Below are 27,371 nucleotides of genomic sequence, written 5' to 3' on the forward strand. Positions count from 1 at the left end.
AAACACCTTCATTCACCCTGTTCTAAGGCTTAGTGCTAGTTCATCAACCATTTTTCACTGCTAGATTTGGCTTAGAGTTAACCCCTATTGGTAAAATGCTCTAAGGATCATATTATCATTTTAGATCCTTCTGTTCCACAGGTCTCACTCTTTTGCTTTAAATGCCATCAGTCTGGCTAACTCTTCTTTCTGCATTCAAAATACTCAAAGCCTCTATCATTACTCTAACTTCTGTTCTGGGATTTTGGTTTTGCTTTATCAGTAGACAAAGTGAAAATTCCAGTTTTAGATGAATCACCTCCCTTACAAAAATTAGTGACCCATAGTTCAGGCTCTACTAAATGTCCTTGACGCACAATTACTCTTTACAGGAGAGTCTGCACAAGCCTCAAATCTACTGTAAAAAGATAAAAAGGTTTGGGTCTCAATTAAAGGCCTGTCACACTTCTTGGGTAAGAATCACCACTTCTCTGTGCAAAGAGATTGTAGTATTTCCCAGCTATAACTATAGGCTTTATTATTATTTTAAGGCGCAAGACTGTACACAAATGCCCAAACCATCATTTGTGGAAAGCCATGTGTGAGAAAACCAATCTTATCTGCTTGAACTGATAAGCAACTTGAAATGCAGTGACCTGGCTTACAGTGACTGCAGTCTATCACCACTCTTTATTTTCACTGATCATATTTAGCACTTGAGCTGAATACACTTACCAGTGTTTCAGCAGTAGCCCTTGTGGATATGTGGCTCGTTTCAAAGATGAGTTTAACAGCTCCAACTAGAACCCAGAGTACTTACTTCTTTACCTGCTTAAAAGAGGTGATGGCTGATGAGTGTATTGTCTATGCAGCACTGAAAAGCTTCAAATTTACTTCTTCTCCACCCAGTATTTGTGGGTCAAAGACATTTTGAAAGAGAATAAAGTAGAAGCTCTAGTTACTTGAGTATTAAAATCAACATTCCCAGCACAGGAGCAGGAGAGGGAAAGACATGCTGCTTCATGATTGAGCTCCGATGGGCTGCCTTGTGAGATGGAAGCTGGCCTGCACTGGACATTGGCTTGCAATGATAAACCACGAGAATGTGCTACATAAGGAAAGAGGTGAATCTCATTCCCTTGTTATCAAAAGAATAAGCAAATGGAAGGAAAAAGTGGCCACGCAAAAATAACATCTCTCCATTTCAGTCCCACTGATTAGACCTACTACAACTGATGTTCATATAAATTTTTCTAATTAGGGTAAATGATATAGTACAGTTTCTGAACAGCACATACATAATTTACCTGATACGTTTGAAGAAGAAACTACATTAATAGTTCAGAGGAAATTGAACTTTATGTCTGCTAAGAACTCCTGTTTGAAAATGCATTTACAATAAAAAAACCTAAAGGCACTAACAGTCAGCTCTTCTATTTCATTATGAGTACTTTTAATACATTTGCTGCCCATTTTAAAACATTTCAGCTTACATTCCTCTTACTTGTCTAGCAAAAAGCAATGAAATGGAATGGTCTCAGTATACCCACGCAATCTCAATTAGAGCAGTTAAACTCACTGCAACCTTCCTTAAGGGGGAAAAAAAAGTCAGTTCATGCTCTTGATACTGGTAGAACAGTGCATTAGTAACTTGTTGCCAATCTCATCAGGGATCCACTTGCACCAACAGGCCATGAGCAGTTCAGTACCACAGAGCTCCTCCTTAAGCTGTATTCCAGAGAACACCAGCTACACTGACTGCACTTACCAAACGTTACTCAGCTAAAGAAACTCATTTTTGTTTAGGTAATGCTCTACCACTACACGAGGAAAAAAACCCAGACCTTCATGATAATTAATAAACTGAGTGCTAAGCATAGTTAAAAAAAAATATTTCCTTTTTTCACCATAAGAGCTTTAGAGTCTTGATCACATGATGCATCTTCAGTGCATCTGTATTCCCACAAGAACGTCAGAATTAGCAAATGGCTGATTTCTGCTACTAATAAAACACTTATCTTTTCTGCTTCGTTATCAGATAGCTGAAGAAGTAATTTTGCCTTGGGTTTGGTCTGGTTGGGGTTTCTTTTCTTAGATTTTTTGTTTGTTTTGGGTTTTTTTGTTTGTTTCTTTTTTTGCTTTGTTTTTGAATCAAGTGAAGTTGCTACAATCACCATGAAGCAATTTGAAAACTACCTCACATTTCTTCAAAACATGCATCTGAATTTTGTTAGCCAGTGCAGCAAAACCAGAGCATTTGGAAGATGCTAAAAACGGCTTCATCAAGAAACTACAGTGCAGACTTGGTAACACACCTCAATTGTTCAAAGCATTTTTGATATCATGCACAAATATTTGTACCTATTTTGTAGAAAATTTAAGATATTACAACCTTTGGAATCTTTAGAGAATAAATTGCAACAGAACTTTGACACATTTAGAACTTTAGAACTGATCAGTCATTTAAAACAAAACATCTTAGAAATAGTACTAATAATGGCTAGAAAAAACAGCAAACAAGTTAAAAACAGAGGCATAAAATCTCCATAAAAATGTTTTTATTCCTTATCAGTGGAGACTGGCTGTGAAAAGAGGATCTATGGTGAGCTTTTAAACAAAAGAAACCAGTAATCCTTCTAGTTATCAGAGCCACTAACGTATCCTGTTCCAGGGAGAAGACAGCTATCAAACCCATCTCCCTGCCCTCTTGCAACACAGGGAAGTTAGTTTTCAGCAAGAGGCTACACAAATTATGCTGAGAAATGCTACTCCAAAGCAGCTGTCCAAGGCCAGTGTTTTCCTCCGTTCCACATCAGTCTTCACCCTCATCTTTCATTTTCTTTTTTTTCTTCTTCTTTTTCTCTGCGTTCTGCAAACAAACAAATGTTGCCATGAACAAAGCATAATGGAAGAGCAAAGCAACACGTGTAGCTAGGCAACAGGGCTCACAGCCACAGCATCCCCCCAGCTGCCACGCTCAGCAGAGCACAACCCAAGCCATGTCCTTCCTCGGTTGCTGAATACACTGGCTGCTCACAGGGGCAGGGAGGCTGTGCCATGCTGTCACAGCTCAGCACTGCCCTCAGGCCCTGCAGCTGACATACACAAAGGACAGGAAATTAAACCCTGTTTTAAGAACAGGACTTCAGAAGTGAGCAAAAAGTTGGGTTTGGTCCCATCTGCTCTACTGTTGCTAGAAGATATCAAATCAGCAGGTACAGCCTCTGCTCCCTACAAGTCCCAAAGTGGAAGTGGAGACAGGTGCCTGTAGATTGGCACCAAGGGACACTCTTCCCACTAGAAAAGATGCAAAGAGGGGGAAAACTAGAGCTGGGGGTAGGCAGAAGACAGGAGGGGAATGGAGGCATTGCAGTTACAAACTCTCCAGATCTTATTTGGTAATGCAAATCTTCTTGGACATTACAGTGATAATTATCACAGAATGAAGTTACTAGAGCAAAACTATTTGCATGTCATGGATTATACATACAATAATTTCTCCCCCCCCCAGTCTACTCTGTTTTGGAGAGAAGTCAAAAAGGATCAGTTAACTGTGCAGTTCTGTCTCACCTCAATTACGGGGCTGGTGGGGAGTTCCTCACTCAGTACCGCCTCTTCTTCAGCTTGCTTTTCCTTAGCCTTTTTCTTTTTCTTCTTTTTGACACCTTCACCATCTTCTACAGCTGTCCCTTCTGTACCACAGAAAGCACAAAAATGAAAGGCAGGTTGTCAGTTATTAAAAGTGCAAAAGGAAAAGTTATGAAACGTCAGAGGATGCAATGACTCCTATTTACCCTCTACCTTGCCCTTACCTGCAGAACTACTCCCTGCTATAACTAAAATATACAACTACTTAAGTGTGCAGCACTATTCACATCCCCTGGTGAATTTACATAACACTATTCCTGTATGCTGCTCCCAGAGTTTAAAATAAGTTTGCATGTTTTCATTTGTTTCCCAAATTACCTTCAAGTACTCCATGAGAAAAGAGACCATTCACAGTTTGGGAAATATTTTTACCAGACACACAGGAGCGGCAAAAGGACTCTAAATCCCCCCTTTGAAATACATTTAGCCAGCAGTAGCTTGTTCACAACTGATTTCTCTATTTTGATGTTGGAAATTTGTAAGAAGCAGACCAGTTTACTTTACTGTTTATATTGGCAAACACAAAGATCTCACTGCAACTTTGCGCATTTAATGCAGAACCACTCTCCTATCCTGGACGACAGGAATTATTTATAATATTATTTATATAAGCTGAGAGGAATGTCAACCCAGGGAAAGATTTACTAGAGACCTTACAGTTACTTTTCAGAACTATTCATCAACAGCTGCCCTATCTAATCGCAGTGGTAATGGAACTGTGATTTACCACTCACTTCCTAGAATACATCCTATGGTCTTAGGAATCTCGAGGTAAAGAAACCAAGCAGAATTCATGACCAAGCTGACAGCCTATGCAGCAGCCAGGCTGTTACTGGAGCATACCCAAGTTAAATTTATTTGCACAGCTGAGTCAGTGCTGGATCCCAAGTTTCACACAGTACTCATGACTAAGTTCATGATGTAGCAACCGCTGTCCTTCAGTAGCTACAAAATTGATGCTGAAACCAGTGGTGTTTGTGGTATGTATAGTTGCTACTGGAAGTATGACTGAAGACGTCATTTTCTCACCATATGCCCCCCAGGAAAGTCAATTTCATTTTCAAGAACACTCACTCACCACTTACATAATGAACAAGTTCAATTACCAAAAAAAAAGACCCAAACCACATAACCTCCTAACATTTTGATTGTACTTCGTCACAAGTTTAATTCCTCAAGCCAGAAGAAGGATTATGAGAGTCAAAAATACACTTCAAACTCTGCTTCTAACATTAGCTTCAGATAAAAAAAGTTGGCTTCAGGGTAAAAAATTTCTAGACATGTCTACAGAAGAATACAGCCAACCAACACATGCAGTTTTCTGATATTAAAAAACATACCAGAAGCAAAACAGCAAAAGATTCTAGATAAAAAAACCTGGTAAATATAACTTTGAGTGGATTCTGCCATGCACAAAATTCACAGAGAACAGTGTGTGAGCATAAGGCATACCAAACAGGTATAAAAATAAGTGTTCTCACCTCCCTATGTATGGCATGGGGAAATAAAAAGTAGCTGAAAAATAAGAATAAACTATATTAAAGCCACAGTATATAACAGGAGCATACACATCATATTTTGCTATGCTAAATGTTTTTACTCAGTTGGATTAGTAAAATATGCATTTCCAAGAAAAATGTTAGGTGGTAACCTTGAAAAAATATTTTCCTGTTATTAACCTACATGTCATCAAGTGTGACACACCAGGCAGTGGAATCTGTCACAATTTACAGTGCAGATGATGCACTGGGTGCTCACAGGCACTGTCACTTCTCACAGCAAGCAGCAGAGTCCTCCCTGAAGATTTCAGCTGCTGCCTTCGAGCAAAGCTCATCACAAGACTTGACATATTTGTACCTAGCCAGAATGAGGATAAAGGCTCCAGGGGTGCTGGCCTTTTCCCTCTAGGTGCAGTACTTCTAAGTCAATCAAGGCCAGTGGGGGTTCCTTTGTGAAACACAGCAGCTGACAAGGGAAACAGCAGCTCTGACTCAGGCACAGAGGCACAGAAAGCAGCACCCTGAAGAGCAGTTTGACCGATGGCCCTGTGAGTGCTGGGCATCACCAGCAGAAGTTCCACTCACCCATTTTCCAGCATTTTTGGCTAAGCTTTTACCCACAAGCCTGATGTACCCTCTCCCTCCTCCAGACAGTGCTCCACATGTACAGAATGAAGTCACGCTGCCTATCAGTAAAGACACCCTGTCAAAGCTGTTGCTATTGTATCTTGCAGGGTTCACTCCCTTAATTTAAGATATTTCTCTTTTCAAGAGATACCTTCCCAAGTCACTGACTGCTACTATATCCTGATGCTAAATGCAAGCTGAAAGCTTCCCTGGGGACACTGGCTAGCCAGGCTGGTGGTATACATTCCGTTTGGCCACATCCAACTTGAGAGACCACAGTCACAAAAACACTTACCCTACTTCCCTTCATCAACATAAAAATAGGTTTTAACAGACAGCTCCTGAAGGGGATTATAGTTTGTTTCAGGCACTAATCCTTCCACCTGGTTTCTTGTCAGGTATGAAAGGTGAATGTGGTTTGAAGTCACACCTCAACCCCCAACCCCCTGCCAGTTCCCACTCAAAGTACTACGATTCATGCACCCTAAACAGGGCGAGAGAAAACACCACACATCTCATCTTGCAGTAACATTTACACTTTGGGCTGATATAGTGCAAAGTACTGTCCCCCTTTACAACAAATATTAAAAGCAATGGTCTGACCAAAACCTTTCAGTGGCAGCTTCCCATCTCCTTTCTGTCCTTTACCTTCGTCTTGTAATACAAACCAAAGAAAAACCTCTGGCTGAAGAATGTCTTTTTTTCCGGGACTACTTTTCCACCACCCCCATTTTTTATGCAGCTGCACAAACAGCATGGGGAAGGAGGGGGCAGAGACTTCTTTCACAACACAGTGTCTGGATGTGTTATCTCTGACCAGGCAAAAGCTGAATAGAGCACTCCAGCAAAAAACAACAGAGCCAAGAACAGCAGACATTAAAGGCTCACATGCATATTCAAGTGGACATGCAACATAAATCTTAATCTGGGACCTCCTCTGCACTCTTCTGTGTATTATGCAACTTGCTGAACTCTTCAACCATCTAGGACCAGCAAGCCCCTACTAGCACACTATACAATGATAGAAATCATGCTGGAAAATATGATTGTCTAGCAAGTGTCAGGGAAATCCATGTACCCAGGTTGGGTGCTCAAATATAATTTGCAAACATGAGGCAATGCTATTTTCAAGGGTACAAGAGGACAGGTTGAAGGGATTAATTCTGCATAGAGGTGACATAAGATAAATAAACTCTCTGGAAACATTTCTTCTATAGTCTGAAGCAACTGGCACAGTTGGCACTAATGCCCAACCCATTACAGACAGTGTCTCCTCCATACCCAGGTAGCCAAAAAAAATGACCCAATACATACAAAGAACTGGAAAAAAGCAGGAGCTATTAACCATACATTTGAAGAATGACCCATCTTTTAAGGAAGAAAAGCTACATATCTGAAGCCTGTACTTCAGGTTTGGGGAAATTTGAAAAACAACCAGCCAAACAGCACAGATTTCAGTAGTCCACAAGTATTCTGGATACTACCTCCAGCTCAAGGATATTAAGCTCCACCCAATCCCTAAATCTGGAAATAAAGTAAACGAAGCAAACACAAGCAGGTTTGTGTATAAAAGCACCAATCACTGAATAATATAACTATGAACAGAGATATCCTCAAACTACAAAAGAGCAGGCTGGAAGTCAATGTAATATTTCACCTGCAACGAGCTCCTGCCTGTGAGATGTCAACACTTGCCTGATAATGCAAGGGAAGCCCAAGGGAACAATTCTGGCTATAGCAAGGGAAGTTAGTTAAAAAGCAGTAGCTGTGAGAACACCCACATTCTCCAAAAACAAGTGGGCAAAGTTCAAGCCTCCAAAGTACTCATGTCCTTTTCTCATTATGTTAAAGAGAACAAGCTGGGGCACAGATCTCAGCTTTACAGCACAAAGGATTCTCCTTCCCTCCAGTGTAATTTTACTTTTCAGCTATGTTTAGGTTCCTCCAAGTTGCTCCCTCCGTGTACACAGACACCATGAACTAACTGGTGTCTGGAATGATCACACATCCCACTACCTGAACATGAAGAGGTGTTGAACCAGCATACCTGCACTCTGATCCCCTAGAACAGAGCAGCAGAGAAGGCAGAAAGGGAAGGCTCTGACCGCCCTCACCTGCTGCAGGCATGGGTAGTTGGCAAAACATGTGAGTAGCTCATGCCCAGATCTGGCTCTGGATCTCACAGAAGTGACTTTAAGTCATCCTCTTTTTCCCCATTTTTTTCCCCTCCCAAGTTACACACTGTTGAGAACAGAATGTTTCTTAAAATGAACCATAATGTTAAACTAGATTATTTTGCAGTCAGTCACAGTTCAAAATCTTCCTTCACACAGTAACTTATCAGAGAAGGAAAGAACTGTGGCCACAGTTCAGTCCCCAGAGAGTAACAATTGTTCGTGTATTACGTAAATTCAGACAAAAATTTCCAAGTGTCATTTCATGTCAAAGTCTGACCTTTTTATATGTCGAAACATGCCAGAAAACACTTCTAGACAGAATAAAATAGTATTAGAAATAGAATTAGAATAGAAAGAAAGTAGGGCAAGTTCTGGTTTTACAGGGAACAGCTTTTCTGTCTTCAAGATACTAAATCCAAACTTGCTGAGCAAGAACTTCTGCAAGAGTATGAGTAGAGTTTTGTTTTGTTTTGAAATGTTCCTGTATATTTACAATTGCTTGTAAATTGACTGCAGTCTGGTGCCAGTCTATAAAGGACCATTACCTTTTTCAAATACACTGTCATTCCCAAGGAGGAATACAGGCCCCACCCAGGTGCTGTGGCTGGCTGTAATGCTAAGCCCAACTGCACGATGCAAACAGTGACATGGCAGCAGCACAGGTACAGCAACCAACCTTTCACCTCTGCTTTGAACTTCTTTGCTTTCACTGCAACCTCTGTGTCTTGTTCATCCACCTCCTGAATTTTGCGCTTCTTGGAAACAACAGGAAGTGTAGAGTCACCAGAGGGGTCAAAAACTTTTACTTCACTGTAATGAAGAAAAAAGTCAGTTTATATATTAAAGAAGAGCAAACCTTCAGGTAAGACTCTGCAGTTGAACGTAAATTTCCAACACAATCTACCAAGAATATTTGAAAATCAATCTTGCTCAGCTAACAAAGCATCTACAGGTAGTGAGCCTCTCCCTCCAATACAAAGTGCCTTTGTCAGTAATCATGACTAGAGAAGTGATACCCCACAAAGTACAACTGCCTGATGTGAAAAGAAAATACCAGTTAACTAAGAGTTTGATCCTGATTTATACCTGTTCAAGGCTCTACTGAGCACTTGAATAACACATTACATTGATTTCTCTGATACTGAAAGCCTATCCAGCATAGCCATACGGTCACAAGCACACAGCTCCCCACCATTTGGTGTATTATTGTATTGTATTTGGTATATTATTGGATATTGTATATATAATTGTACCCTAGGGCTAATAATACATTCACACACACAAAGCATTAGAAGTAACTTTACTCCTGCTTTTTCTGCACTGCCTCTCCACCATTACACTGAGAGGGCAAACTCACAATGCAGGGTAATGTTATGGCTCATTGCTCTACCACCTGTATCACTGAAATTATGAGACATTCAAATATCTAATTTTTGTCTGAAACTGCCTCTTCTCAATTATTGCATGTTCATTTTTTCAGCCCCAAACTTCTCTACAGGCTGTAGAGAACCAGCCACCTGAAATCCAGCGCTCTTTAATTGGAACTTTTAAGGGGCAACTGAATAATCAAATAGCAATGAAGCAGTTCTTCTCTTATGCAGAACAGAATTCCCACTGAAGAGAAAATGAATTTTAAAACACTAAGTCTAAAATATTTCCCTCCCCAGCCACATAATGAACATCTCAACTTTTCTAAATTAGGAATTTGAAGTAGGTACCATGCACATGTTATAAAAGCAACTGAAGCTGAATGACTGGGCTGGGAAGCATGTGGCAATGCCAGCAGACAGTACCATCAATTCATCCTCTAAACATGGGAAATTATTCTTAAAGCAATACTGCATATTGCTTTAAAGAAATTGAATATGCAGCCTTTTGCAAAAGGTGGACTCTGCTTCAGCTAAACCCAAGTGAGATCTCACTGGCTTCCTTGACATTGTCATAACACTGCTAATTAAAAACAAAATAAAACCAAAAACCAAAACCAGAACCACAAAACCATAAATAAGACACATACAGCATCTCTTGCATCTTGTTTGGAAAGCATACAGAAATGTTTCAGTTGAACCTCATCTCTAAAAACTACCTCAGCATTTAACTCCTGACACATTACTTGGATTTAGCTAATTCATACAAAATCCATAGTTCCATACATGACTTAGATTCTCACCCATCTCCTTAAAACACTGTTTCAGCCCTTCTAACATGCCCATGCAGCAGTACTGCCAATTTTTGTACAAGGACAATTTGACAAGTACTGAGTTAGTTTCCCTTTTAGGCAGCCAGACTACGCCAAAAAGCCAGAAACTATCTTCAGATTCTCCCCAAGCCTAGACATGTTTGCAAAGCATGTCTAACAGCAGAAACATGTCCTGGCAGGAGTTCATGGTTCTTCATTTCAAGAGGTCAAACCCCAGCATATATGTTGTCTCTTTAACAACCTCCTCCCTCAGCTCCTGCCTCTTGACAGGCCCTGATGCTTCATTCAGTGACTGACACCGTCTGCAAAAGCTGCTCCAGAAATCACAGCCGTCACTGCACTTGGAAATGCCTGGCATATGGAAATTAAAGTTACAGCTAGATTCCAGAAAGATGTTTGGGGGCTGCAGATGGGTGCAACAGTGCTAATTTTTCCTCACAGAATAAGCACTGAGCCCTGGTTTTGCTGAGCTCTTGCCCTCTCTACACCGAAGACTCAGCAAAATAAGCAGGCCAAGCTGAGCAAGAAGCCTGCAACCAAATTAAGCAATAAACCCAGATGTCACAGCACAGACTAATAATACCTTCTTCAAATCCTCAGATGTTCAACTGCCCCAGTTGCAATTTGCAGTGTCACTCTGGGTACCAGAAACTGTTCCTGCAGTGTCCAGAGTACATAAAGACCTTATCTATTGCTTAAGACGTGTTACTTACTACATATAAGACTTAAACAAGGAGATGAAGCTTTGCTCAGAACAAGTGGTGCCTGTTTCTTTCCTTTTTTTAAAAAAATAAGATGGCTAAGTAGGTCTCTAAGACAGCTTCCATGTCAAAGAAATTAATTCAAACTCTGATTTTGTCCAATTTATTTCATTCAGAATTGTGATAAATAAAGCTGCTATATATTAACACCCTGCTTTTTGGGGTGCTGCTGGTAGCACCCAAAGTACTTGCTATCTGATGATGTCAGTAATTTACTACTAGAAAATCTGGGAAAAAGGAAATTCTTATTAGCAAAAGAAAACGTTTTCTGGATCTTAAGTCAACTCAACCCGCAGCCAAAATGCTTTTATAAATAAAAACATGGAGAGTTATTTTTACTCAGCCAAGCTGAAAGGAAAAACTATTCACCTCTTGTTTTGGTACTTGTCTGTCTTGGCCAAGGCTTTTCCAGTGCCACTTATTCTTCTTAGCTACAAGAAAAATTTAGATATGAAAAACAAATTACTCATAATAAAAAGAATTCACAACTATTCAGCTCTTAAATTAAAAATGGAATGACAGACATATATTATGGGCCAAGCTCTTGTGTTATCTGCACCAGTTTTACACCTGAGTGTAGAGCAATGACAGGGAGTGTAACTGAGGTGAGAAAGGCCTTCCTAATGATGCTCTTCAAGAGCCCAGTTCAAGTAAGGGGCATCAACTACTGCATCAAATACACAAGTCACATGACAACATGGTACTTCTAAATTCACAAAAGCAGCTCAAATTTGTGCAACTTTTTTCCTTTGGCAAGAATAACTGCATGTCAGGGCAGGTATCACCCTATAGATGGCATAAAGCCAACCTTAAAGCCACAACACAGGCCCCAAACTAAATTAAATGTGTACTTGTCAGGTGACTGGTTTGTCTTGTGGTGTAAACTTGTCTCCTTGCCTTTGTTCCGATGGGAAGTTTCACCTCCCATGAAAAGAGTGGGCAGGTTTTTCTGCATTTTTCTTTTCTGTGTCCAGTACTAGAGTATTGGCATCAGATCTAGCTTGGAAGGCTGAACCTAGTTGTCATTCACAAGATCACATGCAGCAGGCATGCCACCTAAAAGAGGAAAGGTCCCAATGTTCTCCCAGCACACTGTGCTGATGGCAACATGGAACAGCAGGTGTGGAGAGCCAGGATATGTATCAGGAGGTAAGAGGGCAGTGCAGCAATTTGCAGAATAACATCTTGCCTTAGCTACAGAGAAAGCTCCCTAAGACTAAACACCACCAGATTCTGTCCAGATTCTGAGGACCCAGGGTAGAAAATGTGAGGCAGGGAGAAAAGCACAAATAGTCCTATGGTAAAGAGAAAGAAACTATAAAGTAATAAGCCTATCCTTGCAATTCATAGAGATGTAGGGAATGCAAAGGTATGATCTTATTCATCTTGCTCACTACCAAGATTTTTCAGTATAACGCAAATAAAGACAGCCCTGTAAACAAGAACAGCTGACACACAAATGCCTGCAGTCAACTTACACACCTGGCCACTCCAACCAAAGCTGGGAGAAACTACAGGGTAAGAATGACATGCTACTGAGTGAGAAGAGTCAAAAGCAGAGTCAGAAAATCATACCCTGAACAAAAATGACAGCTTCATGCAGCTCTCTGCAAGACTTACCCCTCTCTCTTCCAAAACCCTCAGTCTCCTCTCTACTTTTAGTCTGTTCTCAGCTCCCATTTCAGCACTGGTGCTCTCTCCAAGGGCATCATAACGAATAGTCAAGGCAGTCTTTGCTGCCAGCATTCGAGAAATCTGGAAAAGCCCAAAAGAATATTAAATGCTAAGACTTAACATAAGGCAGTGATTCACTCTGATCTGGAAACCATACCCACATACAAAAGAACAAAGTAACCATTTACAGTGTTTAGCCCAAGAAATAATTAGTGTCTCATTTTTACAACACTGAAACACTGCTAATGTAATACCTTATTTCCTTGATAAATAGAGGGAAACATGTGAGACACAAGTCAGTTATACCTAGTCTACTCTCACCAAACGTTAGATCCGGTTAGTCTGAGGTGTAATTTCCAGCTTTCTCCACAATTCAAACACATATTCATCCACCTGTATTATGAAAGACTAAGCTTTAAGACCAAGCTTTAAGTTACTCTAGCTTAAAAAGAGTCCAATTTTCAAGCAAGACTAAAGCCTTTAACATCTTAGTTTATTATCACATAGAAGCAGAAGCCTACTCCTTGAGAAAGCAAGCATTACATCCTAACTCAGCAGGAATACACACCTGTTATTGCTCAGATATGTCAAATGGACAACCACATTCACTTTTTTGAACAGAAATGAACGATATTCAAAGATTTCTGGGACAGTGGTATTTTCCATGTAATCACAAAGCAATACAGTAAAGCAAGCCATGGAGAGAGCCTCACTGTGAAGTTCAAGCCACCATGAAGCTCAAGATAATGCCCTGGAAAAAGCCAAGCTAGTAAAGAACTATGCAACTTACCTTTCCTTTATTTTTGGCATTGCTTTGACCCACCAGGGAGGCATGATAGATAAGGCCAAACTTAGGTGTGTCCCTTTTAGTCTTCAGTGCTCTGAAAAGTGCCTTCTCAGCACCCAGTAACTGAACCGTTGAAGCTGGATGTTTTGCTAGATTCAGGAGGGAACCTAGAAAGAAGTAACACAGAGCAAAAGTAACTTGTCAGAAAAGCAGCTAGGCTAGATCCCTGCTTTTGAATAGTGCAAGAAGCTCAGATCCATCTATTTTCATGAGTTTCTCATTTGTTTCCTGAAAGACAGATAAACCATTTCAGCCTTTCATGGCTCAACTGTCTTGGTTTAATTTGAGCATCAGGAAAGAAGGCTGACTCAATAAAACGTATTCCACTGGAATAATGCCCACTCCTGACAGCTGGAACATTTCCTCACAAAACTGCAGCACAGATAACTGAAATAAAGCTGCTACCTTGAGCCAGTCCGACTGTAAACACCCAATGTTGGTTTTTACCTCAGAAGTGATTGAACTGTCAGCAGGAGGCTCAGTAAGTGTCTCAGAAGAGGTAGTGACTTAAGTTGCCCTCATATTCCAAAAAGAATTCAGGCCAACTGAGAATTTCATCATCACAGACTACTACCAAGCTCATGCTTGCTGAAGTGCTGCCTTCACCCCATTTACCACGGTACGTTCACCAGGCCTTACATTATGCTTTTAGCTGACCAGCTCCTCGGAGAAAACCTCTGATGAGGTCACCCTAGATTTATGTCTGTTGATGACTGTAACCCACCTGCATGAGCAATGAGCCTTGCTCCCACCAGTTCTCCCACCATGATAGTGAGATTGGGAGCAATGGCCATCATTCTGTTCTTCAGGTAGTCATAGAGCTGTGTCCGATACTCTGAGATTTCAATCACCTGGCACAGACAGAGTTTGGTTATAGGAGTCAGTATCAGCCAACCAAAAAATAGTAAGAGAGAAATATACTGATACAAGGAAGTGCTGAGAATTCCAATGTAGGAGACTAAAAATTGCAAAATTCAAACAGCCAAGAGCCAGAGTTACAGGAAGCTTTATATAGAGCATATTCTCAGAACAGAGCTACATCCACAAAGTATATTAGATCTGTTCTGCTTATTCCCTTATGCAACTTATTTTCTCAGCAAAACTCCTGATAAAGGAGCTGACAACATGCCAAAGACAGTGAAACAGAACAAAAATACTTAGTAAGGGCATTTTCTTTAAGACAAAACTCTGGAATATCCAGTTTTTACATAAATCCTTGCCACCATTCTCTTGAAATAGAATACATGCTCTTTACTTGTTCCATACAAATATACACAATTAGAATGCACATAAAAAAGCTGCCTGGTCTAGACCAAGAACAGGAACTCCTAATCCTGCCACTCCCTGGTAGTCACAAATGGATCCAACTGGCACAACTGAAGTCAGAGGGTGTTTGTTCACACACAGCCCAGATGAGAGCAGGGTAGAACTCCTAATTCTTTTGGGGCTTCAGGCCCATTTTTAACCCCAGGTTTATCACCTAGCTTCCACAGTGACAGATTAAAAAGAGGCTATACAATGCTATTATCTCAAATACTTAAAAGTACAATGATAGCAAAATACATCCCAAAAGTAAGACTGCCAATTTCAGAAGGCCTTGTGCAGACATCAGCAGCCCGAGATGGCTCAGATGAGGTAGTGACTGTGCACCCTCATGTCTGAACATCAGGAAAGCAACCATACAGGAATCATCACTGCCATCACAAGAGTGTTAGCACTGCCCTGGGAAAAGCTCTCCTTGGCAGAAGTGGCTCTGAAGCAGCTGAAATAGAGTCCTACCCTTATCCATCCATGTGTACATACCTGATCACAGAGATGGATTATGTTGTTTATGTCTTCTTCTGATACTTCTGTCCCCATGGAAATCTCAGCGGCAGCCTTCACATCCTCCTCAATCTCCTCTGGTAGGATGTCAGAAACATCAGAGGAAGCAAAATTGCTTCTGTCTCCTGTGGGGGACAGATGAAAGCATGTTTGTGCTGGGGGCGAGATGAACTAGTAAAAAAAGCACAGAAACAGATGAAGATAAAAGGCCAAAATAAAAACAGTGACTCAAGTCTGCCATCACACTATTCTGAATCCCTAAAATATATGTCAGCGTTCTGACTTTATGTTTATATCAGCTAGGAATGGTTGGAAAAATTAAATTTTAAACTAGAAAAAAAACCCCAGAGAGCCCATACTGCATACTTCACCTTTTCAGTAGCTGGTTGCTGCAAAATTTTCAACTACAATATTACAAGGAAAGAATTCCAGGAAGCAGTCACTCACCACTAACCAAATCTATTTAATTGTTTCTACAACTAGGGGAAAAAAAGCTCCCTTAAAACAAAAAAAAAAACCAAAACAAATAAACAAACAAACAAATCATCAATACAAAGCACATGAGCCCAAGAGGTGAGGCAAGCGTACAAAATATATGGAAGGCTTGGTTGGTGATGTGGCATTAGCTTTCACTTAAGCTTCCAAATGACAAATTGCACCAACATCCAGATGCAAATATACCCTCCTTTTCTGCTGGCCCCATCTACCCTGCTGCTGAAGCTCAGGGAGATGAGCAGCTGGATGAGCAGTGAGTGGGTCTCACACCAGTGCCACTCAGGCCATGCTCACTGCCGTGCCCCAGGCTCGCCTGTCCTCACTACTCACCGACTTTCCGCACACATTTACAGTACATGAGGTTATCCGTGATGATTTTGCCCAGTTCAGGGAAGTGCCAACCGTACCATTCCCGACAGCGCATGATGTAGTTATTCAGTTCTTTGTCCAAGTCATCAAGAAGCGCTGTAAGAAAGAAGGATGGAGCTCTTTTTCTAAAAGGGCAACCTAAAAATGTGGTACTCTCAAACCAACCAATTTAAATAGTGTAAAGGGAGATTACCCAAAGCATTTCACTCCATAAATACTGGAATAAACCAAACTGCAGTACACTAGAAGACTTTTCAGAAAACTGTATAAAACCAGGCACAATAAGGCACAATACTATAGAAATGTTAGAATTCCCCTGAGTGTGGCCTCTAAGTTTTATCACTGTGACCATCTTGGACAAACTCCCTAAGAGCTGCAAAGCACATCCCCCTAGAAGGAGCGCAGCAGCCAGTTATCCACCCTCTTAGTCAGCCAAAGTGCTACGCACAACGTTAATGTAAAATCTAGCTATCCAATTAACTTTGAGGAAAAGATGTTTTAATGGTAACAAACTACCTTGTATTCCATTACTTGATTTAAAAGAGCAAGCCCTTTAGTTGCTGTTACAATATAAATATACCAAATACAAAGCAAACATGCTTACCATTTACTAGATATGACAAATAACCAGATTTATAGTTTATTAGAGCAGAGCACCTACAGCATATATTGCTAGAGAGCCCTGAGGCTAAAATATTTCCTCCTAATGCAATACCAACATTCCCATCTGTTGTCTCAGTGGTAGTGACGAAGGAACTGAATTGCATCATTAATTTCAGTTTAACTATGTTTCATCATTGGCAACAGTCTGGGAATTAATATTCCAAACAGGATTCCTCACCACTGCTTCACAGCAAGCATGCAGATTATGATGCGTGTGTCTTCAAGGAAAAATGAGGAATGGGCTTTCCTAGCTGCTTCAACAATTTCAGTCTGTTTTTCATTTAGAAAGCAAGGAAGACAAAATGCAGCATTACATACTGCAGTGTGTTTTACATGCCTAACATGGGAGTCCATTTCTACATTGCCCTCCATGCAAGACACCAAGTAAATGATGGGTCAGAAAATTCTATCCTGTGGGGCCCATTCTCCCAGCACCACTCAGAAGAGGGGCATGTTGGGAAGGAAAGCCCTTAGAGGACTGAACTGACACTGCCTGTAGTTCAGCTGATTTCTATGCTAGGAAAAGGTGGACAGCAGTTTATTGTATCACCCCAAAAATGTTCCTGCTTGTGGAAAACCCTACCGAGAAAACAGACTTTATGCCTAGCTGAACATCAGTGCTCCATTTTCTAAGACATCCTAGGAGGAAATTGACAGCAATATTTTTCTTTAGCCAACATAAAGAAGTCAGCTATTGTAAGCCAAATCCATTAATAATTTAAGCTCTAAATATACTTACAAATTGCCTGGATAATCATGGTATCTACTTTGTCTGGGCTGAATTTCAGCTTGTATCGGGAAAGGCTGAGGAGACACAAATACAGTTTCATCAGCATCCTGACATCCTGTTGAAGAATATGCCCCACCTGTTCTTTTTTAACATGAGTACAGGTCCACAGGTTCACTGAAACCAAGCTCAGGTCTGTGCCACTGACTGCTCTCAGCTGTGGCCAGGAGCCACGCTGACACAAACTTCACAACAGCTCTGACATGCGTCCCTCCTGTACCCTGTGACCAGGGCAAAAGGGAAAGTTAAGGTTATTTGAACCACCTGCACAGACTGAACACGAGTGTGGTGGCAGGAAATTAAGTGGCTCTTTGCTTTTCTGCATGGTTCCCCACAAAATATATTTGTCAACAGCACTTCCAGTTGGGCAGTAGCTGGAGGCAATCCACAAAACTGCACCTCCCTAGCAGCAAATACCAGCAATGCTAATGTGAATCAACAAAAGAAACTTCCTGGAACAGATTCTCACTGTCTGAGAAAACCCATTAACATCTGGCTTTAATGTTATGTTAACAATTTCTCTGTATGCTACAGTGAAAGACACTTGGTATCAATGAGAATTTGCATCTTAAAAATCCTTTTTCAATATTAACGTCCATTTTCTAAGCAAACACACTTTTAAGGAACTAGCTACAGCAAAGCATTTGTCTTACATGCCAATGGCTTGTGACAGGACAAGCTCATGTCAGAATATGGATTAAAAAGTTACTCACTAATGGATGCTTGATCCCATGGTGATTCAACAACTTTGTATTGAACTACTTCTCCACTAAATCCAAAAAGCAGCAACAACAAGGTCGGAAGAACAACCCTGCCTTTAATATTTGCATTATCTATTATATGGGTATTTATTCAGATCATCAAATCATGATCTCCACCTTGTCTCTTAGTGGCAATGTAGCTTTAAATGACTCCCTTGGCTGGTCCAAACACATTCCAGACAAAATCCTGAAGTATGTAACTTGAAAAGGAAAGCTACCAGCTTCCATTTTGGGTAAAGATGAAGCCTTTCCCTAAAGGGAAAGCCCTTCCTTCCTAAAACAAGATTTCAGATACAAAAGTATCTTGACTTAGGGAGTATGAGACCATGCCACATACTCAGAAACACTTCAAGCAACACAGCACAGCCAGGGACACACAAGTGGGGCAGACACAGGATGAAACAGCTGTTACAGGAACTCACCTGTGTGCCAGACCCAGGCACATAGCTGCCATCTCTCGAGAAGGGAGGCCTGTTATGAGCCCTTCAATCTGTGAGCGAATTCCTCTCATCAGCTCTGTAACCATTGGGCTGTGTATACAACTCAAATTCAGCTTCTCCTGCAGTGTGGAAATCAATGGTCCAAAGTCAAGCACAACACAACATTCCTCTGAAGTCTTTCTTCCAGCAGCCTTACGTCACTTTCACTGGTTTCCCAATGCAATCCTGTGATCACACAAGTTTCATCCATTTTTGATGCTCAAGGTAGTGACACTCCCAATTCCCCACAGTTAATATTCCATTTTGAAGAGCAGATTTATAATTAATGCTCTATCTGCTATGTAGAACATTCAACTTAAGATTCAAGATATTGAAGTTTACTAGAAACTGTTTGGCCACAGGAAGAAAATTCATATGTAGAGGATGTCTTTGTGTCTTTTTCAGAGAACAAGGCAATAGTTAGTTGAAAGTCCTTAACATTAAGCCCTTTTTAAGTCATTTTGCTGCCTACACAGTCTCTTAAGACAGCATGAGGAGGTTGTCAGAACAAAGCTCACTGGAATAGGGAGCAATCAGATGTGGCATGGGAAATTGACACCAAGAAGCTGGAAAAGGCAATCCACCTCCAGTGAGCCTCCTTCTTCCTCTGGCAGGCAAGGACCAAGGGGTGTGCACAGCTGCCTGCACACTGAGGAAGCCAGAACAATGAACCCTCCCAACAAGACAATAACTACTGTTGCTGCACCTGTTAGTGAGGCATATGTGTCTGCCTGGCTTGGGTTTTTCGGTTGGTTCCTCCCCCCACTCTTGTTCTGGATTGGATCATCAGGAAAATTAATTGTTTAATTTGCTGAGTTTCTAACCAATATTCAAGAGAAAAATCAAGCAAATGTGAATACCTCAGTGCATTCTTACCGTATCACTCACCTGTGTACTCAAGACAACATCTTCCCCATACAAATTAGGATTAACTATCCTGTCTGCTGCTAACACAACACTGGCAGCACAATCCATTACTGGTAACTGCAAAATCTCTGGAATCTGACTACAGCATTTCAGTAGCATGAAACAAAAGGAAGAGCAGCAAAATCGGTTATCACCTTTATGACACCTCCAAGTTTGGCATCTGCCACAGCCAACTGCTCATGAGCATCTTTTGCCACTATCTTCTTGAGAATCTTCTTCAAGTTCTTGCTGAGCTTGCCTTCTACAAGAGCTGTGGATGCTGTATAAAACAAAAAGACCAAAGATGCCGTTTCTTTCCCCTACTAAAACCTGTAAAAACATTACTCCTAACTTCATGCATTTATTTTAACTGTCCACAGTAGCTCTAGTCTGAGCTGCAATACTGCTTCACCATGCAACAGCTAAAAATCAAAATAGAAGAAAATTATATACTTCCTCCTCTGAAAGCCTAAATCAAAAACCCTTCTCCCAGTTGCCTCTCCTTTCCCCATATGTTTTCAGTTCTATTTTTGCCAATTTTGTTTAAGGATCTCTACAAACAGTATGCCATATGCTTTAGATACATATTTAACATTTCCAACGGCAAGGTTATATGGGAATATTTTGTGTATCATTTAATTAACCAACCATTTGCCAGGTCCCTTAGGCAGCAACCATGATATCCTAAATTAAGTAATGGCTTATTTGCATTCTCTGGTGATGATAATGTACTATCTAAAGCCCCAGGAATGATGCCAAACTGGACAGTCAGACAGACCCTTTTAATACAGCATGCAGACAAGAGAATCTTTAAAGGATGCTCTTCATTCTCAAACATTAATAGATCTCTAAAAGCTTTACAATCCCACACAATATATTTTAAGAAGGCACTTAGACAACTCTCGTTGAGGGTCAGCTCTGTGCTCCACTGAACTTCTGTGATTGACACATCTTCATCACAGAGCAGCAGCCAGTGATTTTTGGTTTCCAGAACCCAATGACATGTAGGAGTAATATCAAAGCACTGTGCTGAGTCTCCTCTCAACCCTTCTGCAATGCAGATAATTTTCCTCCCTGCAAGCTGGCCATAAGCATCTAACCCCCTTGAAACAGTCACATACATAGTCTTCCCTTCAAAATAAATGAGTCATAAGAAGTCTGAACCTCTCCATTTTACAGATACATCCACTTGAAGCAAAGTAGTAAAAGGTTTTGGATGTTTTTGTTTGGTTGTTTTTGTTTTTTTTTAATCAGCCTAACTATACATGAACTGAACCCAAACCTATGCAAAAGCAACAATCAAAAAAATATGCCATGGAGAGGAATGTACAGCTCCAATCTCAGCTCTTTTACTTGTATCTCATGTTTGATGGTTGTGTCTCCATTCTTGCTTCTTTACTTAATTTATAAGCTATCCCTACCACATCAGAATATGAAGAACTGCTCTTTAGTTATAAATGTGGAATATTCACTACTGAAGTCATACAGCACATTCAGCAGTAATTGTCACACCATTTCTGAATTACTGCCTAGAATTCCTACTATTTATGCTCAAACCAAGCCACACATCAAGCACTTAAGTGTAGAATTAGTAAAAATTATTGAATATAAGGCTTTTCATTTTGCTTTAACTCCTGAATTTAAGGAGAACACAGACCTTTTTTAGGCTAAAAACCACAGGCACAACATGTGTCCATAAAACCCAGGTGGTTGTAATAATGAATGTTCTCTAATACCTATCTGTTGTCTCAGTGGTAGTGACGAATTGTTGTCTCAAATCAGTGATATTCAGCTTCAACAAGAATCCATCATTGACAACAGACAGGCTACATGCATCAGCCACAACTTACATGCTGCTCATTTGTAAGCTGCTTAAAAACATGCATTGAAGGAAAAAATAAGACTTTATTACATCTTTATTGCACTATAGACTGGATAGGTGATCTCATAACTATCAAAACCAGCTCACTTTAAAAAACTTATAATTTAAAAGCTAAGAAAAGAAAAAGAGCACGGACACAGGTAAGTAATGAGTGAACTGGTACATGATAGAGATTTGATTTTTTTTTGTAATAATAGTGTTAACTCACTTACCAGCAAGTGCTTCTGTTGTGTCCTGAAATTTTTCAAAATGTTTTAGCTTTACTCTACAGAAATAAAATAGAAGTGTGTAAACAAGTGTACATAAATCACATGCTAGAACCATTTTATCTTTTTTCTGCCTCTGCTACTACAGCTTCTTTCTTTTCCCTAAGGCTTCAAGAGAGCTGAGATCATTATGCAAACCCTCAAAAAGGACTGTGAGCACTAAACTGGTCAACTGAATCTGTTGTGACTTTTCAGCTGGGTCCCACAATAGTTATATAAAGGGAAGGAAAAATAAGGGAATTTTGATTTGGTGTTTCTTGGACCAACATCACCAGAAAACCTAACCCCCCTCCTTGCTTTGTGGTTCATATTTAAAGACAGACATCATCCATTTAAATTTCAACACTGCACCCTGACTGATGATAGCATCTTCCCACTCATCTTCAAAAGGAAATGTTCTGCCTGTGTGGAATGTAGAGCCTGCACAGCTCAGATTTAACATGCTTTTCAACCAAATGCATCTTCAAAGACTCAAAATTCGAACTGATTCATTGCCCATGAATCCTCAAGTCTTCCCCTGTAATTAGATGTTAGAATACAAGTTCTGAGATGAGCCTAAACATCAAAAATTTCTTTCATGCCTTAAGTGCTGACCAGAGCCAAAAATCTTATGAACGGTGTTCAACCACACTGTGTCAGATCCTTAGGCACAGCTTCCCTCTACCCCTCACACAGTCTGTGGTGGTGATATACAGTTACAGTTAAGAAGCTATCTCAATCCAGTAAATTCCTTGTCAGGGACAGGCATTTAACTAATCCAGCCTTGATTAACCAGTGCTCTTTGTCAGTCAACTATCTGCAAAGGAAGCAAGGTCACAGATAAAGCCCAATACTTGTGTTAAGCATTTGCAGATCCCAACAAAAGCTTCAGGCTTACACTGATGCCTTTTCAGAAAGGCAAAAGAGGAATTATTTTTATCAGAGTAGAGATCCCATTAAAAGCCACATCCTGTATAACAAGTGGCCAAGATGATGTTTTCAGGACAAGATTAACCACACTACAAACAGGCAGATGTGGGATATTCTGGCCTCTGCTCTACCTACTGTTACAGAGCAGGATATATACAAAAGGCATAGCTTGTTTAGACACATCCATTATAATCAAAGCTGGTTAGAAATCTTCCAATAAAAACACCAGACAGACTTGGAAGGAACCCACCACTGTCCCCAGCTTTTGGGCAATTTGCTAGAAAGTGCAGCGGACACTGCAGTCCCTGTGCAACTCTGCAGTGGTGCTGACTCTCACTGCTGGCATGGGCAACAACACTAGCTCTCAATTCACAGAGATTTACATAGTTCCATCTGGATCAAACTTTTTTTTTCCCAGAAGAATTTCCTGCGAGCACAAAACCCTGTCATTTCACTGACACTTCCAGCATTACAAGCTTGGATGTTCTTGTCAAAGCACCCACATCACCTTAAAATATTGTTCAATTTTTTGCTTTGGTGACACATGGTAATGACTTCTGCTGCTTAATTACACTGCAACGCATTTCTTTCACTTTGATATTCCATTGTAAGCATCTCAGAGTATCTAACTTCACATTATCATTGCTCACAGCTTTTACAATACTGAAACACAAAAATCAATACTTCATTCTGAATCCCAGCTGTGTGTAACTGCAGGCAGCCATGTCCTTCCACAAGCCACACTGCTATCCCCACATAAAGCTGCTTACATTTTGTTTGCTTTTTCAGGAGTTTCAAATTCTTTCCACAGACTGTCAACTTCTTGAAGCTTTTTCTCATTCAGAACCTGCAGGAAAAAAACATAACACACAACTATATTTAATTCATTTTCGAAAAATCTTCAACCCAGGAGACCTCAAACATTTACAGTGCAATCAAACCACTGTGCAGTAGTTAATATCAAACCACTGTGCAATAGTTAATACCGATTATGTCAAACTCAACTTCAGTATCTCTGGTTTCACCATTCTCTCTCAGCAGCTTTACCCTACTAATAGACAATAGTACAGCATTTTTACTTTCACCCGAATTACAGAAGTTCTTCAATAATGGCTGTGTCCTCCAGGACCTGGCACATCAGAGCAAAACCCTGTTCTTCTTTATCAAAACTGGGCTTGTTCCACCTCCTCTACAGGACCCACTCATAACCACAGTGACCCAAACCCAAATTTGCCACTGCTTTGGAAATATAAAATATCTGGGAAACCTAACAGAAAGCAGTGATCCCCCAAGTTATTTTCATTAGCCAGAGCTGACCCAAACAAGAAAGGAAACATCTGTAAAGAAAAGTCATCACCACAGCTTGGTCATCAACCAAGCCAAGAATTACCTAAGAGGCAGCAATGGCTTAATCCCATCTCTGTACAGGGAACCCCCTCAGCTTTTAAACAGCACAAGATGAACACTTACACTCTTGGAGCCTACAGACATTTCACAATATGCAGAGCGCATGGCAAATTCCCAGAAAACTACTCAGGGGAATAGTCAAGATCTTTACAACACTGTGTTCTCTAGTAACCACTCAAAAATCTTGTGGTTTTGTCCCCACAACACAAATACAACTTAACTCAGTGCAGAAATCATTCCCAGTATTATGAATTTTGCTCCCTGGCAGATTTTTAAACCCTGGTTGAAGGAGGTTCTTTTTTTTTTTTTTTTTAAACTCCATTATTAGCTGAACAAATAAATATAATTATTAACTTCCCACATGACTGTGAGGCACAGAAAAACCTTGAGGCAACTCTTCCTTTCCTCAGCTGAATGATTCGCTCCTACACCAAGGCCTACAGCAAGAGCTACACAGCATCCAGAAGACAATTCTTGCTCACCAAGGCCTAAAGCCAGAACATAGTTATGCTGGCAACAAACATTTGTGGTCACTGCTGGAAAGGGAAGGGGGTAACCATAACTGTCCCCAACATTCAGAAATACAAAATCTGTTCAAACCTCAAATAACAAAAAAACAAAGAACACCCCAAATCCCCAGCAGTGTCAAACTTCAGAAATGCTTTAGCAAGGAACTAAGTAGCTAAACTCTGCAGAAAATTCTGCATTCACTACAGAATGAACACAAATGTAAGAGTGACACAAGGCTGCAGGTGAACAGTTGCTCTGTCCAGGGAAGGAAGGCTGGATGATTGAGAGCTTTTCCCTATAGATGAGCACTGTAGCTGAGGCTTTGGCATTTCCAGCCCTGGCAACTACCATCAAAGTCAGCATGGAAAACCACAACTTGTCTAAAAATACATATTTTAATAAAATACTATTTCTGTTCATTTCCAGCAGCGAGTGTTCACCTCTCTGCCAGCCACACTGCGCAGCCCTGCCAGCCAGCCCCAGCTGCTGACACCTGCAGCAAACACTGCAGCACCTCTGCAGAGACCTCCTGCAGTTCTCTTTGTAGGTCCCTCCTCCTATCTTTGCTCTATACCTTCTCTGCTGTCGCCAATTAGAATATTCGTTCTTTTCAGCCCCTCCTGGCTGCTGTGAAAGGTTGAAAGGGCTTGGCACACTGCACCAGAGGTTTCAACCTACTCAAATTACTTTTTTTAATTATTATTTTTAATAAGTGAAGGTGCAGGATACTATTCTGTGTTAACATCCAGAGAGCAAAACCTTCAGGGAGACTGCTGTCTGTGCATCGGTTCCCCAGGTACAAGTGTTGAGAGGGGGTCACAGAACAAAAGCTATCTGCTTTTAGAAGTATTTCTGACTTCTTCCCAAGATATACATCTTGAAATCCTCCTTGCCTGAACTGCACGGCTTCACCCCAATGAGGAGGAAAAGTGTCAGGGCAGAGGAAGGAAATATAGTGCTCCACAGAGCAGCAAGGGGCAGTTCTGCCGCAGGCAAAGGAAACCAGAGCCTTGCTCTCTTTGCACTTGCACTCCCTTTAGTACAAGCTAAACCCTAAGACTAAGTCGGAGAGGAAAAAAGTAAAGGTGCTACGATTAAACTATGACGGGGCTGGTAAAACTATAGGAATCAACAACCGAGCCAGAGAAAAGCCAGAGAGGAGCGTGACACTGTAGCAGCTCTAGTTTAGTCTTGCCCAAAGCCCCGAGAAGCTGCAGCCCTGAGCCATCCGCTCAGGAGGCCGGCAAAGCCCTGGGAAGGTATCTGCTTCTCCCTCTGGGATAGCGGGGTCGGGACACGGGAATCCTGCCGGGCTCTCACCTCCTCGCCAATGGAGCTTTCGGGCACGCCCCGGGCCGCGGCCCCGCACGCCCGGGAAGGCGCTGCCCGTCTCCCCCGCGCCCCCTCACACATCCGCGGGGCTCTGCGGGAACAGCGGCCACGAGGGCACGGCCGGGAGGAGAAAGCGGTCAGCACTCCCGCACCCGGCTGTCCCCACACACACCGAAAGGGGCACGGCCGCAAGAGCGCCACTTCCTACCAAATCCAGGCGGGCAGAGGGGAGGAAGCGAGGGCCACAGGTGATGCTTGGCAGGCACCGAGGAGCTCCCCTTCTGCCCGCCGAGCACCTTCAGTCTCCTCCGGCAGCCCCTTCCCCGAGGCCTCGTTCACAACGCGGCGCCTCTGCTCCCACCCCCGGCTCCGCTCGCCCCCCGAGGCGCCGCACGGGATGCGGGGCCCTCACTCCTTCCCTCCCCCCCGCTCTCTCTCTTAGCCCCCGCCCGCGTTTCCCCGTAATTCCCACAGCAGGCCCGACGCACTCCCCTCAGCCCTCCCTGCTCCGCCTCAGGTCGGCGGCCGGCACCCGCCGGGCGAGAGGCACTGCGCCCCCGAGCCTTAGCCCCGCGGTTCACCTTGAAGATGGCGTAGCCGGCGGCGGTCTCGAACAGCACCAGCATCGCTGCGGCGGGCGGGGGGCGCCACGTGCGCCGCCGCTCCGGGCCCCGCTCAAGCACGCGCGCGCCGCACGGCGGAACCGGAAAGGGAAAGCGGCAGCGGAAGCGAACGCGCGCGGGGAGCGGAAGTGGTGGGGCCGCCTTCCTCCCGCGAGCCACGTGGCGGGGCCGCGCCCACGCCTCCGCCTCCGCCGCGGGTTCGAGCCTCCTGACGGACAAACACGCGGGATCCGAGGAGCCGCCGGCGTGCCCTGTGGCTCCTCACCCGAGCTGCCCGCGCTTCCCCGGGCGCCCTGGCTGGCGGCAGCGTCAGCACCGTAGACAGGAAGCGGGTGCGCTCCCCGGGACGCGGGGGGCCCTGCTGTTTCCCGAGTGGATCCCGAGATAGGTGTGAGCGGGTGGCCCCTCGGCGACCCCGAGCCGGACAGGCCGCGGAGTCGGGGTTTAGCCGGCGCTCCCGGCCCTCCGCGCACGGCGGGGCGCGTTCTCTGCCCGCTCCGCTCCTCTCCCGCCGCCTGACCTGCAGTTCATGGCACAGAAAGCAGTTCCTTTACGTAAAGAATTGTTGACGGAGCGCCATTGTGCGTATTTAAGAGCTTGGCTTCGACCCCAGACAAGCACCAAATTCTGCCCACAGAAAACACGCGTTTTGAACGCTGCGTGTTTCCCCGCGCTGCTGAGCTCTCCCCGGGGCACGGTCAGCTCTGTCCGGGGGAAGGCAGGGCCGGAGACCCTGGGGCGGCCTT

The 27,371-nt window shown here is 42.4% G+C and overlaps 1 protein-coding gene and 4 non-coding genes across 5 annotated transcripts; all 5 read right to left on the reverse strand.

Moving 5' to 3' along the window:
* Positions 1-2,522: 2,522 nt before the first annotated feature.
* NOP58 (NOP58 ribonucleoprotein) lies at positions 2,523-26,740 on the reverse strand. Its single transcript, XM_058839504.1, has 15 exons — positions 26,584-26,740; positions 23,524-23,600; positions 21,791-21,843; positions 19,852-19,976; positions 18,734-18,870; positions 17,503-17,567; positions 16,062-16,196; positions 15,216-15,361; positions 14,137-14,263; positions 13,356-13,519; positions 12,512-12,646; positions 11,261-11,322; positions 8,607-8,740; positions 3,550-3,671; positions 2,523-2,848 (listed from the first exon to the last, which is right to left on the reverse strand). The coding sequence occupies exons 1-15, from the start codon at positions 26,626-26,628 to the stop codon at positions 2,792-2,794; spliced, it is 1,584 nt and encodes a 527-aa protein (XP_058695487.1). The 5' UTR covers positions 26,629-26,740; the 3' UTR covers positions 2,523-2,791.
* On the reverse strand, positions 13,898-13,983 carry LOC131580016 (small nucleolar RNA SNORD11). Its single transcript, XR_009277803.1, has one exon. It is a non-coding gene; the product is annotated as a small nucleolar RNA SNORD11 (small nucleolar RNA).
* Positions 15,032-15,115, reverse strand: LOC131580017 (small nucleolar RNA SNORD11B). Its single transcript, XR_009277804.1, has one exon. It is a non-coding gene; the product is annotated as a small nucleolar RNA SNORD11B (small nucleolar RNA).
* LOC131580020 (small nucleolar RNA SNORD70) lies at positions 16,824-16,911 on the reverse strand. The gene has a single exon (XR_009277807.1). It is a non-coding gene; the product is annotated as a small nucleolar RNA SNORD70 (small nucleolar RNA).
* Positions 21,433-21,521, reverse strand: LOC131580019 (small nucleolar RNA SNORD70). The gene has a single exon (XR_009277806.1). It is a non-coding gene; the product is annotated as a small nucleolar RNA SNORD70 (small nucleolar RNA).
* Positions 26,741-27,371: the final 631 nt, after the last annotated feature.

The sequence above is a fragment of the Poecile atricapillus genome, chromosome 5 (genome assembly GCF_030490865.1).
Source record: "Poecile atricapillus isolate bPoeAtr1 chromosome 5, bPoeAtr1.hap1, whole genome shotgun sequence".
Taxonomy (NCBI): Eukaryota; Metazoa; Chordata; class Aves; order Passeriformes; family Paridae; genus Poecile; species Poecile atricapillus.

Excerpts from the sequence above, each read along its gene's own strand:
- NOP58 (XM_058839504.1), bottom strand. The coding sequence starts at position 26,628 with ATGCTGGTGCTGTTCGAGACCGCCGCCGGCTACGCCATCTTCAAG. Across the intron at positions 15,362-16,061 it reads TAAATGTGTGCGGAAAGTCG|GAGACAGAAGCAATTTTGCT; the intron begins GTGAGTAGTGAG and ends TGTCCCCCACAG. Across the intron at positions 14,264-15,215 it reads TAATCCATCTCTGTGATCAG|GTGATTGAAATCTCAGAGTA; the intron begins GTATGTACACAT and ends TGTCTGTGCCAG.